This window comes from Xiphophorus maculatus, chromosome 5 (assembly GCF_002775205.1).
Source record: "Xiphophorus maculatus strain JP 163 A chromosome 5, X_maculatus-5.0-male, whole genome shotgun sequence".
NCBI lineage: Eukaryota > Metazoa > Chordata > Actinopteri > Cyprinodontiformes > Poeciliidae > Xiphophorus > Xiphophorus maculatus.
In genome coordinates, this window is record NC_036447.1 from 25,637,668 (window position 1) to 25,654,989 (window position 17,322).

General features: G+C 42.8%; 4 protein-coding genes across 12 annotated transcripts; 2 read left to right on the forward strand and 2 right to left on the reverse strand.

Annotated features, from left to right (window-relative positions):
• Window positions 1–181: 181 nt before the first annotated feature.
• On the reverse strand, window positions 182–12,705 carry LOC111608518 (B-cell receptor CD22-like). Of its 9 annotated transcripts, none has more exons than XM_023333225.1 (11): window positions 12,660–12,705; window positions 12,435–12,518; window positions 12,000–12,263; window positions 7,738–7,839; window positions 7,429–7,638; window positions 2,419–2,679; window positions 2,002–2,262; window positions 1,255–1,339; window positions 1,089–1,152; window positions 507–691; window positions 182–413 (listed from the first exon to the last, which is right to left on the reverse strand). In XM_023333225.1, the coding sequence occupies exons 2-11, from the start codon at window positions 12,490–12,492 to the stop codon at window positions 311–313; spliced, it is 1,593 nt and encodes a 530-aa protein (XP_023188993.1). In that variant the 5' UTR covers window positions 12,493–12,518; window positions 12,660–12,705; the 3' UTR covers window positions 182–310. The 9 variants fall into 9 exon arrangements, with proteins under 9 accessions (XP_023188993.1, XP_023188992.1, XP_023188989.1 ...); XM_023333224.1 differs by having other exon boundaries at window positions 7,429–7,644; XM_023333221.1 differs by lacking the exons at window positions 7,429–7,638; window positions 7,738–7,839 and adding exons at window positions 10,533–10,793; window positions 11,589–11,798 and having other exon boundaries at window positions 11,898–12,263.
• Window positions 12,706–14,731: 2,026 nt separating this feature from the next.
• Window positions 14,732–15,520, forward strand: LOC111608584 (histone H2B 1/2-like). Its single transcript, XM_023333505.1, has one exon. The coding sequence runs from the start codon at window positions 14,788–14,790 to the stop codon at window positions 15,160–15,162; it is 375 nt and encodes a 124-aa protein (XP_023189273.1). The 5' UTR covers window positions 14,732–14,787; the 3' UTR covers window positions 15,163–15,520.
• Window positions 15,521–15,744: 224 nt separating this feature from the next.
• Window positions 15,745–16,259, reverse strand: LOC111608581 (histone H3). Its single transcript, XM_023333502.1, has one exon. It carries the CDS (start codon window positions 16,154–16,156, stop codon window positions 15,746–15,748), a length of 411 nt encoding a protein of 136 aa, XP_023189270.1. The 5' UTR covers window positions 16,157–16,259; the 3' UTR covers window position 15,745.
• Window positions 16,260–16,393: 134 nt separating this feature from the next.
• On the forward strand, window positions 16,394–17,183 carry LOC111608582 (histone H2A). The gene has a single exon (XM_023333503.1). It carries the CDS (start codon window positions 16,487–16,489, stop codon window positions 16,871–16,873), a length of 387 nt encoding a protein of 128 aa, XP_023189271.1. The 5' UTR covers window positions 16,394–16,486; the 3' UTR covers window positions 16,874–17,183.
• The last annotated feature ends 139 nt before the right edge of the window (window positions 17,184–17,322 follow it).

Genomic DNA, 17,322 nt, shown 5'->3' on the forward strand with positions numbered 1-17,322 from the left:
GGAATAAACTGGAGTATAATAATAATAATAATACAAATGAAATAAAAACTTTGTTGCCTTTGTGTGTTTTTTTAAGTACCAACATCTAGAATGAAGATGATTTCTCATTGCTTCTGATTTGTATTTTCACAAAACGTCATTTTATTGATATAGAACATTTTCATCAAGTCAATTCAAAGGTTTTTACATGAATTAGAGGAAATGCAAACAAATAACAGAAAAGCAAGAGAGAAACAAAAAGTGCTTTATAATTTCTGCACCAGCAGGAGTTTCTCTGGATAAACTGATGGAGAATCAAAGTAAAAGTCATTTAGAAACCAGCAGGAGTTTCTCTGCTGTTCTTTCCTGGTTTGTTGACTTTGCTGTACAAGGCAGCTGGATCCTCCACACTGTCCTGCTGTTCAGACTCGGTTCTGCAGGAATTGTTTTCATGTTGATAGAGATTTTACACAGAACAAGAAAATATCAGGTCAGATTTTATGTTTTTTATATATAGAGCGTCTCACCTTGCATCAGTCCTGGTTCTGCCACAGTTAACAGAGACATACTCCACCGTCTCTTCTTCCTTCCTCTTCTTGTGTCTCTTGGGCCGAGTTGGACCAAGTTGGACCGTGTTGCAGTAAAGAGGCTCTTCCTGTTTCGTTGCTAAGTGGACAACAGAGTAGACAACACTTTCCTCTGCTGAGTTCACCTGTGGACACCAGTCACATTAACCAGTAGGGGGCGCTCTGAGAGCTTTAGGGTAATGTTACTCAGGAAGACACCAAATACAGCAGAACCCAATCAGAAACTAAAAGGAAAGGAAATCATTTTGGTTTAACTTTATGAAAGGAAAAGAGTGACTGAAGATTTACTTGATTTTATCCTAAAGCAGAAACCAACCAACTGTCTCTTGAAGATCCAAAGGTTTTTAAACAGCAGCTTGAGAAAAAAGTCGTGCAAATGCAGAAAGACTCCAGGACATCAGATCAGAGTTCAATAACATTAATAATAATAATAATAATTCACCCGAGTTTTTAAAGAATGAAGAATTCAGTTAATTAAGAAAAACGTTGAAATAGCAGAAATAAGTCATTTTCTCCTCTAACCTGTTCACTGGGAACTGGTCCTGCTCCAGGTCTGGACTGCTGCTTCCACACTTTGGGTTTTCTGCTGGAAAGAAATTATTTCACAAGGTGATGATGAGGAGCTAAACAAAATCAAGACTTTGTTAAAAAAAATAAAATGAATCTTCAAAGTAACAGAACTGCTCACATGAGCCACACAAGGAGGCAGATGAGGATGAGAATCAGAAGAACAGCAGAAACTGCAGCAGCAGCAGCGACTCGGTTCCTTGGTGCTAAACAGATCAATGACAGTTAATGTACAACATGCAGCAATTATTCCTATTAATTACTATTATTACAGGCAGTTTCTCCTCAACACTGAGCCGCTATAAAGAATGATTTCTCTTCAGAAAAACACTCAGCCATCAGGATCTCCAGCTTCTGAACATGAGATTCATCTTCCATGGTTTCACGTCTCCAGTCTGTTCTGCTGATTATCAACCTGTTTTCTCCTTCCTGCCTGTTTCTCTGCTGCTTTTTTCTCGTGGCTCCAGCCGGTTCTGTTTCCAGAGATTATTCTGATTCCAGTGGATCCAGTGGATCTGGACCGGTTCTGACTCTTTGACTCTTCTTAGATTGATTTGGAAATGTGGGATCTCTTTCAACAAGATTATATTGATGTGAATGATGTTGTGCTATTGTGGCACAATAAAGTGAATTAACTTGAAGTTTCTGCTCTCTGGAAACAGGCGGAGCTGCAAAAATGGGCCAATCGCAGCCAAGAGGCAGCTGTGCTACCGATCTGCTAAGACCTTTAGCGGTTTGGCTTCTCCTGAGGTTTCTCATAAAAATGAAAAATTATTTTTTCAAAAGTTCAGCTGAGCTTTTCAGTCTTACTGAGTGGAAACTGAAGCCCCCAGTATCTAGTTGTAACTGTGGCCTCGGTCTGATTTACCTGCCACAACGTTCACGGTCACAGTGGAGTTACAGCGCCCTCTGCTGTTCTGAGCTTCACAGTAATAGTTTCCTCTCTGCTTGAACAAAATGTTAGTGATGGTGAAGTTTTGTCCTGAAGCTTTTGGCGCCTCCTCTCCCTCCTTGTACCAGCTATAGTTAGCTGCTGGGTTAGCATCACTGCTGCAGCTCAGAGTCACCAGGCTGCCCTCCATGATTTCACCAGAGGGAGTCACTGACACAGAGGGAGGCCTGGGAGCATCTGGAGGAGAGGCCAGAAAGGTCAAAGGTAAACTGAGAGGAAGATGGGAATATATTAATCTTTGAAAGGGGAAGAAAATTAAATCTATCAGGGCTCATTTCCTGGCGCCTCAGTAAAACACCAGAACATGTTTGTAGTTAAACCAGATTGACTCACATGTGACCTGGACAGAGACGAGTCCAGATGTTTTCTCTCCCAGCTGGTTCTGAGCTGTGCAGTAATACTGTCCAGAGTCTGAGGACAGGATGGAGCTGAGGATAAACTGTTGGTCTTTACTGACAACTGATTGGTTGTTCTTCTTCCTCCAGGTGTATTTAGCTGCTGGGTTAGCATCACTGCTGCAGTTCAGAGTCACCAGGCTGCCCTCCATGATTTCACCAGAGGGAGTCACTGACACAGAGGGAGGCCTGGGAGCATCTGGAGGGAAAAATACAAAACTCAGTATAATTATCATCTGGATATTTTACTGATTGCCAGAGGAGAGAAGGCAAGAATATAAGAGTTTCTGTCACAGCCTTCTAGGTTCCAACACCAAAGATTTCCAACAAAGGCTGTGGGCGACAACAGGTGGTTTGGTTCTTGAACGCACTTCCAACTTGTTTGAAAAATATATATATGTTTTATTTCTTGAACAAATGGAGCCTTGGTGAAAATTCAAACTGGGAGACTCGACCAGCTTCACCACATCATCTAATCACCACGCCCGACCGCAGCCAATCCGGACCGGAGCTTCACGCCGCTCCAGCCAATCGTCGTCCAAAGACACCTTCAAACGTCCGAGCTACCCTGGGGTCTTCCTGCTCGTCAGCCATGCTTCGAACCTACGTGAACGCTTCTCCTACCTCTCCGACATTCAGTCAACAGGTTTCAGCTGCCTTCCGTCCGCCCAGATCCAGGGAGTATCCCTCACCGGCCGGCTGCGCTCCTGTCGACTCCCCGCTACTCCTCACCAATCTAACCGCCCTCATCACGCCTTCCTTCGGCCTCCATCGGCGACGACGAGCCGGATTTTCCGTCCTCCCCTCGTTGACTTCGCAGTCCTCCGCTATCTGCCGGGTTCCCCGCTCCAGCTCACCATAGGCTGCTGCGGCTCATTGGCGCTGTCCCCCGCAGCAAGCGCTGGTTGTCTCCACGATCCGCCGTGGCCCCACCGACGCACGTCGGCTCTTCCTGCTCGTCCCACCATGGACTCGATCCGTTGCCCGATCGTCTCTCCCAGTTCACCTCCGAGAGAACGTCGCATCAGACCGCTACGCTCACCTCCACCTATCTCGGCTCGCAGCTGGCTCTTCAGTCTCATCAACTCGCAGCTTCATTTGCGCCCATTGGGCGTCGTCAAGGTAAGACATACCTGCTCCTGACTCGTTCATTTTCCCTTTGCTTCATGTATCTGTCAGCGCACCAGTTCCTTTAACTCATGTTTACCACGCCTCCTATCGCCGGTCAGTCTTGGCATTTCCAGGGTCGTGATTAGCTCATTCTGTTAGTTCCCCGCTCAGGCCGCCGTAGCCCTCTCTTCCCTCTGTTGCTAAGATCGCTCCAAATTCTGTCAGTAGTTCCAGTTTGCATTTCAGCTCATTCTGGCCTCCGCCCCAGCTGCCGCTGGTCTCCTATTCGCAGCACCATTTTCTTTAAGCTTTTCTATTTAACAAAAAGGCTGTGCTTGCCCACCCCTTCTACTCCAGATCCATTCAAGCAGCCCATCCACACAGACGGCAGAGCGTCTGAGCGCTGAAGCTCCAAAAATGTGCAGTCATCAGGTGTCTGAAAGAGAAAATACCTTAACAATGGACCCAGCAGGTAGATTACCCGAGAGCAGAGACGCAGCCTACCTAGATCGGCGCTTATCATCTGGTGGACCAGGTGGAAGCGTAACAACGCTGCAGGAACACACGAATGGCTTATTAGTAGGTCCAGCATCCACAACAACCGCAATCCCAGCCATTGACCGTAGATGGCTTGACGATCTCAGTTGAGCAATCAGGAACACAAGCCACCCAGGCAGCCGACATACACGGGGAGAAACAGTCACGCACACACACCTTAGCAGCTCCATCAATCACGGGGCCGCTCCTGGTGCACAAAGCGGGGAGGATGGTTCTCCTTCCCCCTCAGTCGGGCCAATGTCGCACCCCGAGTAGTCTGATCATCAGAAGCCGCTCGTAGGCTCTCTAATTTTGCAGCTTCATTGCAGCCAGCAGACCGGATCTCATCTGCGTACTTTCCAGTCGCCAATCTTAACCTCCACCCTCGAACAGTCAGCTTCACCTGCACAGCGATACAAACTTCACGAGTCCTCTTTCAAGTGATTTATAGTTCACAACGCTGCTCGCCCTGACAGCTTCCTTTCCTCGTCATCCATTGGTTCCGACTCATATCAAGGAGGCATACACACAGTTAGTACCAGACATGCGCGCTAGGTGGTCAGCGTCATCTGTACAGCCGTCAGTTCGATACACGCGACGGGATGAAACCAGCCTACGTTCTTCTGGTAAATGAATGGTCAGTAATTACCGCTGGAGCTGGTCGTAGCCGACCACAAAGCTCACTCGCATAAAACAAGCCTCCCGTTCCCCGATAATCCGACTGCTTTCCACCAAGTCGGTCCGTCGCTTGCAATACGGCTTACGACGATCTAACTTCCCAGTCATGTGACCGATTACCTAAAAACGTTTTCGGTAATCCCTTTCTGTCGGTCGCTACCAGCCGTTGGAGCAGGACGTATGGCGATCTTCATTGGCGGGAAGCTAAACTCCAGGCCCCGATGTCGACTCTCGGTCTCGTGTACGTGCTCTAGTCTACTGCTCAGCAGGAATCCCGACTTGTTCTACCCTTTTTCTTGCGTTCTCTAAAGAGCTTTTGGGGGATTTACAGGCCCCTATTATCTAGCAATCCAACTTCGTCTCATTTCCCCCAGCATAAGATAAAAACACTCCAGGATTTCAGGAATTACAACCATGCATTCATCCGTAGTTGCATTAATTAATTAATTAATTAGTTAAGCAGGATTCGTATATCCGTACAACTTAATCATATTACAGCAGTTTAAAGTCTTAAAATTTCGATAATGTGGTTCGTGGATTATTTGCAGCCTTTTGCTGCCATCTGCATGTCAAATTCGATATAGCTGCTTTTAGAGAGTGAGAATAATCGTCTTCATTTATTCTGCCTTTATTTTGTAGACCACTCGCAGCTCTATTAAGAACTAGGACCTCAATCTCTCCTCTCATCCTTTATGGGATGCTAGTGGTGGCTATTCCATTTAAGGAAGTAGCATTAAATAAAGGAAGCACATCATCTACGTTCCTCTCTGCCGAAGTCACCACAGCTCTGCTCGATCCTTAAATTCTTGTATTAGGAATCCAAGACGTTTTGGCTTTCCCTCTGGCATCTCCAGATCACAGGCAGCCAGTCTGCCCCTCCAGGTCCAGTCATAACTCCCACATCTGCCTCCGTGCAAAGCATTCCTACAGCTTCCCTTCCGCAGTCTGCTCGTGGGAATCAGTTTTCACGCTAATCTTCAGCAACCTAGCACATCATCTAGTCTTTTCTCGAACCCCGCTGTGAATTCCTTCTCAAGGGATTTCTAAGCATAGCTCCTCTAATCCCGATAGCTGGAAACCCATCTCATTCCCATTACTTGGAAATCTCATCACTGTGCTCCAATTCGGTGCCTTCGCCCCCTACATCAAAGAGCTCCACTCATGCACTTCATCCTAGCCTTCTATGGATTACTGATACTGAGTGAGTTCACATCTGCATCTAAAGTATTCAATCCGTTAGAGACTATCTAACTCCAATCCTAACTTCTTCTCTGACCACTACAACCGCCGACTGGTTCATCCGCCACCTCAGGCCGACTCTAGCAGCTTGAGATCTTCCCCCTTGCCTCTTCTCGGGCCATTCTTTTAGAATAGGCGTTGCCACATCGCTGTCGTTCAGTCATCCCTTCAGCTTCTCTCCTTCAACTCGGCCGCTGGTCATCCTCGGCCCTCTCATCCTATATCAGACCAGATCTTTCAGCTGTGCTTGAAGCTCAACGTACAATGTCTGCAGGTGAGCATCTCTTCAAATAACTGGTGGTGGAGCCCTAGTCATTTCTAACATTTATTTCATACCTAGGGAATCCAGCAGGGCCTAACAGGCCCTCAGCCCTGCCGGCTTGGCCTCACAGTCCATCACGCTACTTCGCCTATCAGTCTCGCCAGTTTGCGGGCCTTATTGCCTATCGGTCTTGTCTGACTGCAGGCCTGACCGATGCCCATCAGTCCCGTCAGATTGCAGGCCATGACCGACGCCCATCAGTCTCGCTGAGTTGCAGCCACAACCGCCGCCTATCAGTTTCGTCAGACTGCAAGCCCGACCAACATGGTGCGCCTATCAGTCATCTGACTGCAGGTCAGCCAGGCCTTGGCCTGGCTCCCTCTTTTGGAGGGAAGACTATCCCGAGCTCGCCGAGCAGACCGCCTGCTCACGGCGATCCTCGGCTCACAGTCTTCTGCTGGGTCCGAGCACCAAAGAAATTATACCATTAAATCTTTTTAACTGCTATTTTATTCTCTGTGTGAGTCTCTCCAGATTGAAATATAGATACAGCAATTACTAAAAATATCTTACAACTTAAATGAAAACGAAAATTAACTGAATCTGACGTTTGAAGTTCGAAAAGTGGCCAAAATAATAATTTTATAAAAGCCTCCAGTCGTCACAGAGGAAATTAGCCAAACAATTGACCTTAATTACTTAAATTAATAGGAGGGTCTGCAGGTTAACAAAGTAATCTAAACAATTGCAAAGATAAAAACTAATTATAAATTTGTTTTCTAAGCAAAGGTAAACATGTTCTAACTGCCCAAAGAAGAAAACTAGATTGATAGAAATTACAATGTACAAAATATCAACATAAATGGCCACAAAAGCAGCATTACTTTTTATATTTTGACTCAAAAAGAAGCCGTTAAAAAACAATTACTCAGTAAAATGGCTGCTCAAAAACATAGTGAATGTTTAATAAACTGACAAAACAAAATATATGCAAAAGTAAAAATTCTTTATCTTATAAATAAATGTGTGTAAATTGATTTGTGAAGGATTAAGAGTTTATTCTAGGGTTCATGTAGAAATATTGGTAGAATAAAATGTTGATATGATGAGGAGTGAACTTACACACAGAGGGAGAGCGGAGATCGTCGTGTCCTTTAACAGAACAGGAATATCTGCCTCCATCTCTGACTGAGACGACTATAGAAGAAGTCTGTTGCTTCATTTTCTTCTCTTTGTTGAACCAAACATATGAAGGAGGTTTGATTTGATCACAGCTGCTTTCACACTTCAGCTCCGTCTGCGTCTCTGATCTTCTGACCTGAACTCTGAGGTCTGGATCTTAGAAGGAACAAGAACATCTGATTTTAAAATGAATCTGGAAAGATGCAAACAGAAACACAAAGATTCTCAACAAATACACAGATCTGTTACCTAGAACAGTCAAGGTGACTCCAGGTGATCCAGTAAATTCTCCATCTGGTTGGTTAGTTATGAACCTGAACTTGTACTCGGCTGAGTCTCTTTGTTTCAGATCTTTGATTGTCAGAAAGCTGCTGCTCTTTGTAACGTCATAAGTTATTCGATCTTTATAGTCAGAGTCCTTCTTCAGATCCACAGGGACTCGATTATTTTTAGTGAACCAGAACCTTGTTTTAACTTCTGTTTCTTTTTTTCCTCTTTTAGATGGATATTTATAGGAGCATTTTATCGTCACTGTTGATCCTATAAAGGCACAGATCTGAGATGGATCATATTTAACTGACCAGGCAGGTTCATCTTTTCCCACTGCAACACAGAAAACATCAAAAATATTGATCTCATTCACAATAATTTCCAACTACACCTCCCACAATGCTTCACTGGGACATTTTAAATGATTATTACTTCAGTTAGTTTGATTCATCTCAAATATTCTAGATTCTCTGTCAACTCAAGTTGACCAGCGTGTTTCAGTACCTGTCACAGAAAGGAACAGGACAACAAACCCAGTTGCTGCTGCTGCAGAAAAACTCATCGCTGCTTCTCTCTTTAACTGTTTGGCTTCAGCAAAACGAAAATCAAACAGAAGGTTTTATGTTTTCAGATTTTGCTATAATTGTTAATCATTACATTCTTTCAACATTAAAAGTCTCTAATTAGCTGTAATTTGTTAAAAAACAAATAAATGTTCAGGCTGCTCACCTCAGGAGAAGCTGCTGTCTTGCAATGAAACCTGCAGAGAATCGACTCTGAGGGTGGAAGTGACGCAGAGGAGTTTAGTTTCCTTCCTATTTTTATTTCTAGCAACCCGGAAAATTTGCGAACTTTAATTTATCTCTGCCTCATTTTCAGTGCTGTGTTTTTATTGTCATCACCGTTGAAATGTTAAATTTTGTCACAAATGGTGCTTCAGTGATCAGCATTATTATGAAAAGTTATAAGTTATAAAAGTTATAAGTTATAAAAGTGTTCTCTGTGTGAGAGTTTGCATTACAATAACATTTGTTACTTATGAAGTTTTTAAATCACATTTTTGGTTTTTACTGCTGTGGAGTGAAACTAATGGTGTAAAAATATGTTGAAGCAAAAAACTGAAGTTCCTGCTTTGCTGCATCTGCATGTGGTTATTAGAGACTTTTCCTGTTTTTGTAAATGAATGTCTCTAAATACATAACTTGTTAGATATTTCCGGTATATTAAACAGTATGTACAGAAATGAAAAGAAGAACAATGAGTCAACAGGAAATGCCAACCAAAAGAACTGGTCTCTTGTGGTCAAATCATGGTTAGAGTCAAAGGAGGAGCTTTAACTAAACCACTTTAAAACATCACCACATGCTCTTTAATAATTCCTAATTAATCATTCCTTTAAGATATTAGAAACTTGTATTATAAACTGAAGGAGGCTTACCAAACAAAAACTCCCAGATATAACTGATTGATTATGAAAAGAAAAATGAAGGTTTATTAAAAGTAAAATGCAGATATAAAACAGCAACACTTCAAAACAAACTTTAATTAAAGCAACAACCAACAAAACCATATTTTTATCAACGTTCTAAGCTTTAATATGAGCAGATAAACATGACCAACATATAATTAGGGATTAGATATGAAGATATTAAAATACAGTAGGAGAGTACAGTCTCTGCAGGTGTTGATGCTGCGCTCTGTTGCAACCTTATATGGACTTCCTCTCTGCTTCTTCTGGTTTCACTCCAACCGTCTCCTTGGTTACGGGTCGTGGTAAACTGGGTTCGTGACTCCTCCATGGTTGACCTTGACTGGTTCCAGGTGAATCTTTTCTGTGACCTCTGCTGGACGTGAACTGAAGCAGCTGCATCCAAATAGTCTGAAGGACAGAGGGCTGACCTCTGACCTTTCAGCTTCTTTATGCAGCACAAGCTGGTATTGTTATGATTCTTTAACATTTCATAACAGTTTACAATTCTTCTCACTACCTGCAGTCTTTATAACTCAGAGACTCAGTATGTACAAACAGTATTCAGTTCGTTGTTTGTTGATTTTATATTTGCCTGTTTCTACTTTTTATTTTGTTGAAATCCAGCACTGCACATTCACAGTTTTGTTTTAAACCTGTTGTTTTTTCTAAAATATGCATTTACAGTACCTGAATAACAACAATGAACCAAAAACAGAAACATGTCATCATGTAATCCTGGGCTGATTGGTTAAATTCAGATCAATGAATAGTCACTATGTGACCTCACTAGTCCTTCTCACCTCCATTTCTATTGGTTCAGTTAGTTTTCTGTTCATTTTCATAGTGTTCAGTGTTCTGGATAAAAGACAATGCAAATATGTGTCAAAATGCAGAATAACAGGAAGAACATGATGAATTTTCTCATTGATTTACCTTAAAGAAATAATCAGGACAAGCAGAGAAATCAGGATGAATAGAGTCAGCTTGATGATGATCGTCGTTGACATTAATTGACCTAATTTATCAGAACAAAGAAGAAAACTGTGTTACTAGACTGATGATAACCCACATCTGGTCATTAATTAAAGCTGAGTCCTCATGATTTCACCAGAGGGAGTCACTGACACAGAGGGAGGCCTGGGAGCATCTGGAGGAGAGGCCAGAAAGGTCAAAGGTAAACTGAGAGGAAGATGGGAATATATTAATCTTTAAAAGAGGAAGAAAATTAAATCTATCCGGGCTCATTTCCTGGCGCCTCAGTAAAACACCAGAACATGTTTGTAGTTAAACCAGATTGACTCACATGTGACCTGGACAGAGACGAGTCCAGATGTTTTCTCTCCCAGCTGGTTCTGAGCTGTGCAGTAATACTGTCCAGAGTCTGAGGACAGGATGGAGCTGAGGATAAACTGTTGGTCTTTACTGACAACTGATTGGTTGTTGTTCTTCCTCCAGGTGTATTCAGCTGCTGGGTTAGCATCACTGCTGCAGCTCAGAGTCACTGAACGTCCCTCAGTTATCTGACCAGAGGACATCAGTTTAGCAGAGAGAGACTCTGGAGCATCTGGAGGGAAAAATACAAAACTCAGTATAATTATCATCTGGATATTTTACTGATTGCCAGAGGAGAGAAGGCAAGAATATAAGAGTTTCTGTCACAGCCTTCTAGGTTCCAACACCAAAGATTTCCAACAAAGGCTGTGGGCGACAACAGGTGGTTTGGTTCTTCAACGCACTTCCAACTTGTTTGAAACAATATATATGTTTTATTTCTTGAAAAAATATAGATACAACAATTACTAAAAATATCTTACAACTTCAATGAAAACAAAAATTAACTGAATCTGACGTTTGAAGTTCAAAAAGTGGCCAAAATAATAATTTTATAAAAGCCTCCAGTCGTCACAGAGGAAATTAGCCAAATAATTGAGCTTAATTACTTAAATTAATAGGAGGGTCTGCAGGTTAACAAAGTAATCTAAACAATTGCAAAGATAAAAACTAATAATTTGTTTTCTAAGTAAAGTTAAACATGTTTTAACTGCCCAAAGAAGAAAACTAGATTGATAGAAATTACAATGTACAAAATATCAACATAAATGGCCACAAAAGCAACATTACTTTTTATATTTTGACTCAAAAAGAAGCCGTTAAAAAACAATTACTCAGTAAAATGGCTGCTCAAAAACATAGTGAATGTTTAATAAACTGACAAAACAAAATATATGCAAAAGTAAAAATTCTGTATTTTATAAATAAATGTGTGTAAATTGATCTGTGAAGGATTAAGAGTTTATTCTAGGGTTCATGTAGAAATATTGGTAGAATAAAATGTTGATATGATGAGGAGTGAACTTACACACAGAGGGAGAGCGGAGATCGTCGTGTCCTTTAACAGAACAGGAATATCTGCCTCCATCTCTGACTGAGACGACTATAGCAGAAGTCTGTTGCTCCATTTTCTTCTCTTTGTTGAACCAAACATATGAAGGAGGTTTGATTTGATCACAGCTGCTTTCACACTTCAGCTCCGTCTGCGTCTCTGATCTTCTGACCTGAACTCTGAGGTCTGGATCTTAGAAGGAACAAGAACATCTGATTTTAAAATGAATCTGGAAAGATGCAAACAGAAACACAAAGATTCTCAACAAATACACAGATCTGTTACCTAGAACAGTCAAGGTGACTCCAGGTGATCCAGTAAATTCTCCACCTGGTCGGTTTGTTATGAACCTGAACTTGTACTCGGCTGAGTCTCTTTGTTTCAGATCTTTGATTGTCAGAAAGCTGCTGCTGCTGCTGCTTTCTGTAAAGTTATAAGTTATTCGACCTTTATAGTCAGAGTCCTTCATCAGATTCACAGGGACTCGATTATTTAGTTTAGTGAACCAGAACCTTTTTTTAACTTCTGTTTTTATTCCATGTATTATAGATGGATATTTATAGGAGCATTTTATCGTCACTGTTGATCCTATAAAGGCACAGATCTGAGATGGATCATATTTAACTGACCAGGCAGGTTCATCTTTTCCCACTGCAACACAGAAAACATCAAAAATATTGATCTCATTCACAATAATATACAACTACACCTCCCACAATGCTTCACTGGGACATTTTAAATGATTATTACTTCAGTTAATTTGATTCATCTCAAATATTCTAGATTCTCTGTCAACTCAAGTTGATCAGCGTGTTTCAGTACCTGTCACAGAAAGGAACAGGACAACAAACCCAGTTGCTGCTGCTGCAGAAAAACTCATCGCTGCTTCTCTCTTTAACTGTTTGGCTTCAGCAAAACGAAAATCAAACAGAAGGTTTTATGTTTTCAGATTTTGCTATAATTGTTAATCATTACATTCTTTCAACATTAAAAGTCTCTAATTAGCTGTAATTTGTTAAAAAACAAATAAATGTTCAGGCTGCTCACCTCAGGAGAAGCTGCTGTCTTGCAATGAAACCTGCAGAGAATCGACTCTGAGGGTGGAAGTGACGCAGAGGAGTTTAGTTTCCTTCCTATTTTTATTTCTAGCAACCCGGAAAATTTGCGAACTTTAATTTATCTCTGCCTCATTTTCAGTGCTGTGTTTTTATTGTCATCACCGTTGAAATGTTAAATTTTGTCACAAATGGTGCTTCAGTGATCAGCATTATTATGAAAAGTTATAAGTTATAAAAGTTATAAGTTATAAAAGTGTTCTCTGTGTGAGAGTTTGCATTACAATAACATTTGTTACTTATGAAGTTTTTAAATCTCATTTTTGGTTTTTACTGCTGTGGAGTGAAACTAATGGTGTAAAAATATGTTGAAGCAAAAAACTGAAGTTCCTGCTTTGCTGCATCTGCATGTGGTTATTAGAGACTTTTCCTGTTTTTGTAAATGAATGTCTCTAAATACATAACTTGTTAGATATTTCCGGTATATTAAACAGTATGTACAGAAATGAAAAGAAGAACAATGAGTCAACAGGAAATGCCAACCAAAAGAACTGGTCTCTTGTGGTCAAATCATGGTTAGAGTCAAAGGAGGAGCTTTAACTAAACCACTTTAAAACATCACCACATGCTCTTTAATAATTCCTAATTAATCATTCCTTTAAGATATTAGAAACTTGTATTATAAACTGAAGGAGGCTTACCAAATAAAAACTCCCAGATATAACTGTTTGATTATGAAAAGAAAAATGAAGATTTATTAAAAGCAAAATGCAGATATAAAAACAGCAACACTTCAAAACAAACTTTAATTAAAGCAACAACCAACAAAACCATATTTTTATCAACGTTCTAAGCTTTAATATGAGCAGATAAACATGACCAACATATAATTAGGGATTAGATATGAAGATATTAAAATACAGTAGGAGAGTACAGTCTCTGCAGGTGTTGATGCTGCGCTCTGTTGCAACCTTATATGGACTTCCTCTCTGCTTCTTCTGGTTTCACTCCAACCGTCTCCTTGGTTACGGGTCGTGGTAAACTGGGTTCATGACTCCTCCATGGTTGACCTTGACTGGTTCCAGGTGAATCTTCTCTGTGACCTCTGCTGGACGTGAACTGAAGCAGCTGCATCCAAATAGTCTGAAGGACCTCAGTTTTGTTTTTACCACCTTTTACTGCCAAGAGATGTTTCAGGCAAAAAATGACAGCCTAGTTTTTATTAAGGTGACACTATGAAACGACTCCTGTGTGTCATAAACTTAAAAGTGGAGAAAACACTCTGCTATTCTGCAGCTTGTTCGTTCTGGAATTCAAAAATGTACAGTCCTCTCTTCCGCCTTGTTTTTTTTTTTGTTCTTCAGTTAAATTTGGGGTTGACTTTACATATGAAAGCAATGTGAAGCATGTAGCAATTTGTTTGTTTGAACATTCAGGTTTAAAGGACATTATGCTAACAGGCTCTGCAAGAAAGTATGTTTTACATGTTACATGGTTTTAGTCACCCAATAAAAGCCTCTTAATTAGCTATCAATGATTGATAAATGTAAAACTTGTAGAGCAGTGTGCCTCGAGGATCCGGACTGGGAATCACTACCGCAGTTACTTTGTTTTTTTACAATACCGTTTTCATATGAAACATGTTTGTTTCATTAACTTGCCTGTACAGCAGTTGGTTGGTTTCAATTAAAATTACTGGTTAAGAATAAAGAAATCCTGATAAATGTATGTAAAGGTGTAGTTAATACTCGGCTCTTCTGCAGCGTTCTAGTTCTGCTCCGTTTTATTTATATCTATAAACCTTCATACATTATAGAAGCTCTGAACGTGAAAACCTTCAGTTTCTTCTACCGCCGTGTTTGTTTTTTTTGTTCAGTTAAATTTGGCGCAACATTTGAAACGAATCATCTTCCTGTTGAACTCAGCTCCTCCCTGCTTGCTGGCTCAGCCAATCACAGTCAGGGGCGGGGCTGGGGCTCAGCCAATCACAGTCAGGGGGCGGGGCTGGGGCTCAGCCAATCACGATCAGTAGGCGGGGCTGGAGGATTCCCTCTCACTCTATATAAGAACAGGTTCCCTCCGCTGCTGCTAACTCTGTGCTGTAAACTCAGAGAGGAAAAATGCCCGAACCCGCCAAGTCTGCGCCCAAGAAGGGCTCCAAGAAAGCGGTCACCAAAACCGCCGGCAAAGGAGGCAAGAAGAAGAGAAGGACCAGGAAGGAGAGCTACGCCATCTACGTGTACAAGGTGCTGAAGCAGGTCCATCCCGACACCGGCATCTCCTCCAAGGCCATGAGCATCATGAACTCCTTCGTCAACGACATCTTTGAGCGCATCGCCTCCGAGGCTTCCCGTCTGGCTCACTACAACAAGCGCTCCACCATCAGCTCCAGGGAGATCCAGACCGCCGTGCGCCTCCTGCTGCCCGGTGAGCTGGCCAAGCACGCCGTGTCCGAGGGAACCAAGGCGGTCACCAAGTACACCAGCTCCAAGTAAACCTGCTGCTGCTGCTGCTGCTCGGTCACAACAACACAAAGGCTCTTTTAAGAGCCACAAACACACTGAAGAGCAACGATCCTTTACTTTTGTCTCGTATGGCTGAGAAATAACTGTCTAAACTATCTCCAGTTTTCAACAGTGGCCCTAAACTTGTCCAGTTTTTAATATAAACAAGCTTAATCAAACATTAAGTGACATGAATATAGATCACATTCCAGCCATACTGTCTAGATGTTGAAATAACCTAGAACAACAAATGGCATCAACGTGACGTCTCTTTTGATGAAGATGCTTTGCTAATTTTTAATTGGACATCTGATGACCTGTGTTTTGTGCTATTTGGCAAACATTCTATTGGAAATAAATCTTCGTATAATACTTGGTGTCCTTTTGAACGACTTGTGTGTTTGTTCTTTATCGGAGAACAATGATAGGAACAAGCTCTTGATTAATTGTGTGTGGCTCTGAAAAGAGCCTTTGTGGCTTGAGGCCTGGTGTGTGTGTGTGTGTGTGTGTGTGTGTGTGTGTGTGTGTGTGTGTGTGTGTGTGTGTGTCTGTGTGTGTGTGTGTGTTCAGCAGCTTAAGCTCTCTCTCCACGGATGCGGCGGGCCAGCTGGATGTCTTTGGGCATGATGGTGACCCTCTTGGCGTGGATGGCGCACAGGTTGGTGTCCTCGAACAGACCCACCAGGTAGGCCTCGCTGGCCTCCTGCAGAGCCATGACGGCGGAGCTCTGGAAGCGCAGGTCGGTCTTGAAGTCCTGAGCGATCTCTCGGACCAGGCGCTGGAAGGGCAGCTTGCGGATCAGCAGCTCCGTGGACTTCTGGTAGCGACGGATCTCCCGCAGAGCCACGGTACCGGGCCTGTAGCGGTGAGGCTTCTTGACGCCGCCGGTAGCCGGGGCGCTCTTCCGGGCCGCCTTGGTGGCCAGCTGCTTCCTGGGAGCTTTGCCTCCGGTAGATTTACGGGCGGTCTGCTTGGTTCTCGCCATGTCTGCTGCTTTCTCTACCGAAACACGGAGAAATATGTCAGAGGGAGCGGAGAGCCGCTGCTGGTAAAGTGTGGGAGCAGCTGGGAGGAGGCGACGCTGCTGGACATGTTGGGCTCCTGATTGGTGAGCGGCTCCTCCTGGAGCTCAGCTCCGCCTGGAGAGCTCCGACCCCCGGCTCAGTCCTCGCTGCTCATTGTCCCGCTCTGCTGGAAGCTTTTCTGGTTGGTTGTTTCAGAGACTCCCGCTCTCTCTGCACTCATATAAGACAAGGTTTCAGCCGCTGCTTGACATTTTCCTCCAGTTTCATCTCCAGACAGAAGAAACTTCAGAATGAGCGGAAGAGGCAAGACCGGAGGAAAGGCCAGAGCCAAGGCCAAGACTCGCTCCTCCCGAGCAGGACTGCAGTTCCCCGTGGGCCGTGTCCACAGGCTGCTGCGCAAAGGCAACTACGCGGAGCGTGTTGGTGCCGGAGCCCCCGTCTACCTGGCGGCCGTCCTGGAGTATCTGACCGCTGAGATCCTGGAGCTGGCTGGAAACGCTGCCCGCGACAACAAGAAGACCCGCATCATCCCCCGTCACCTGCAGCTGGCCGTCCGCAACGACGAGGAGCTCAACAAGCTGCTGGGTGGAGTCACCATCGCTCAGGGTGGAGTGCTGCCCAACATCCAGGCGGTGCTGCTGCCCAAGAAGACCGAGAAGGCCGCCAAGGCCAAGTAGAGCTGCTGGCCGTCAACACTGCTGGACCTCAGACCCACAAAGGCTCTTTTAAGAGCCACTCACCTCTAACCTTCAGAGTGATTCACTCCTGTGATTTTAATTTAATTTTAAGGTTTGCAATAAGATACTGCATATTATGGTATGATCTAATGGTGTTAAAAAAGATCGGTATGGATAGCGATACTTTTAATTTTGTAGCATCAAACCTCCGACCTCAAGGTTTTTCTTTTTCCTTTGGATTAATCTATTCAAACTTAAGATGGAATTTCAACAAAATTTATAGGAGTCAACCAAATTCATCTTAAGTTGCAACAATTTACCATTTGAGAGGAAATTAAAATATTCAACATATCAAATTGTTGCAGATCATCTCTGATCGATGTGCCCACATAAAACAAACTTTAATAAACCTTAAAAAGCACAATGTTGAAAATGTTTTATTTTTTGAC

Coding starts and splice junctions, on each gene's coding strand:
- LOC111608518 (XM_023333218.1), bottom strand. CDS start 12,492: ATGAGTTTTTCTGCAGCAGCAGCAACTGGGTTTGTTGTCCTGTTCCTT. Junction 1,153..1,254: donor TGCCTCCTTGTGTGGCTCAT/GTGAGCAGTTCT, acceptor ATTTCTTTCCAG/CAGAAAACCCAAAGTGTGGA. Junction 692..1,088: donor GACCAGTTCCCAGTGAACAG/GTTAGAGGAGAA, acceptor TGGTGTCCACAG/GTGAACTCAGCAGAGGAAAG.
- LOC111608584 (XM_023333505.1), top strand. CDS start 14,788: ATGCCCGAACCCGCCAAGTCTGCGCCCAAGAAGGGCTCCAAGAAAGCG.
- LOC111608581 (XM_023333502.1), bottom strand. CDS start 16,156: ATGGCGAGAACCAAGCAGACCGCCCGTAAATCTACCGGAGGCAAAGCT.
- LOC111608582 (XM_023333503.1), top strand. CDS start 16,487: ATGAGCGGAAGAGGCAAGACCGGAGGAAAGGCCAGAGCCAAGGCCAAG.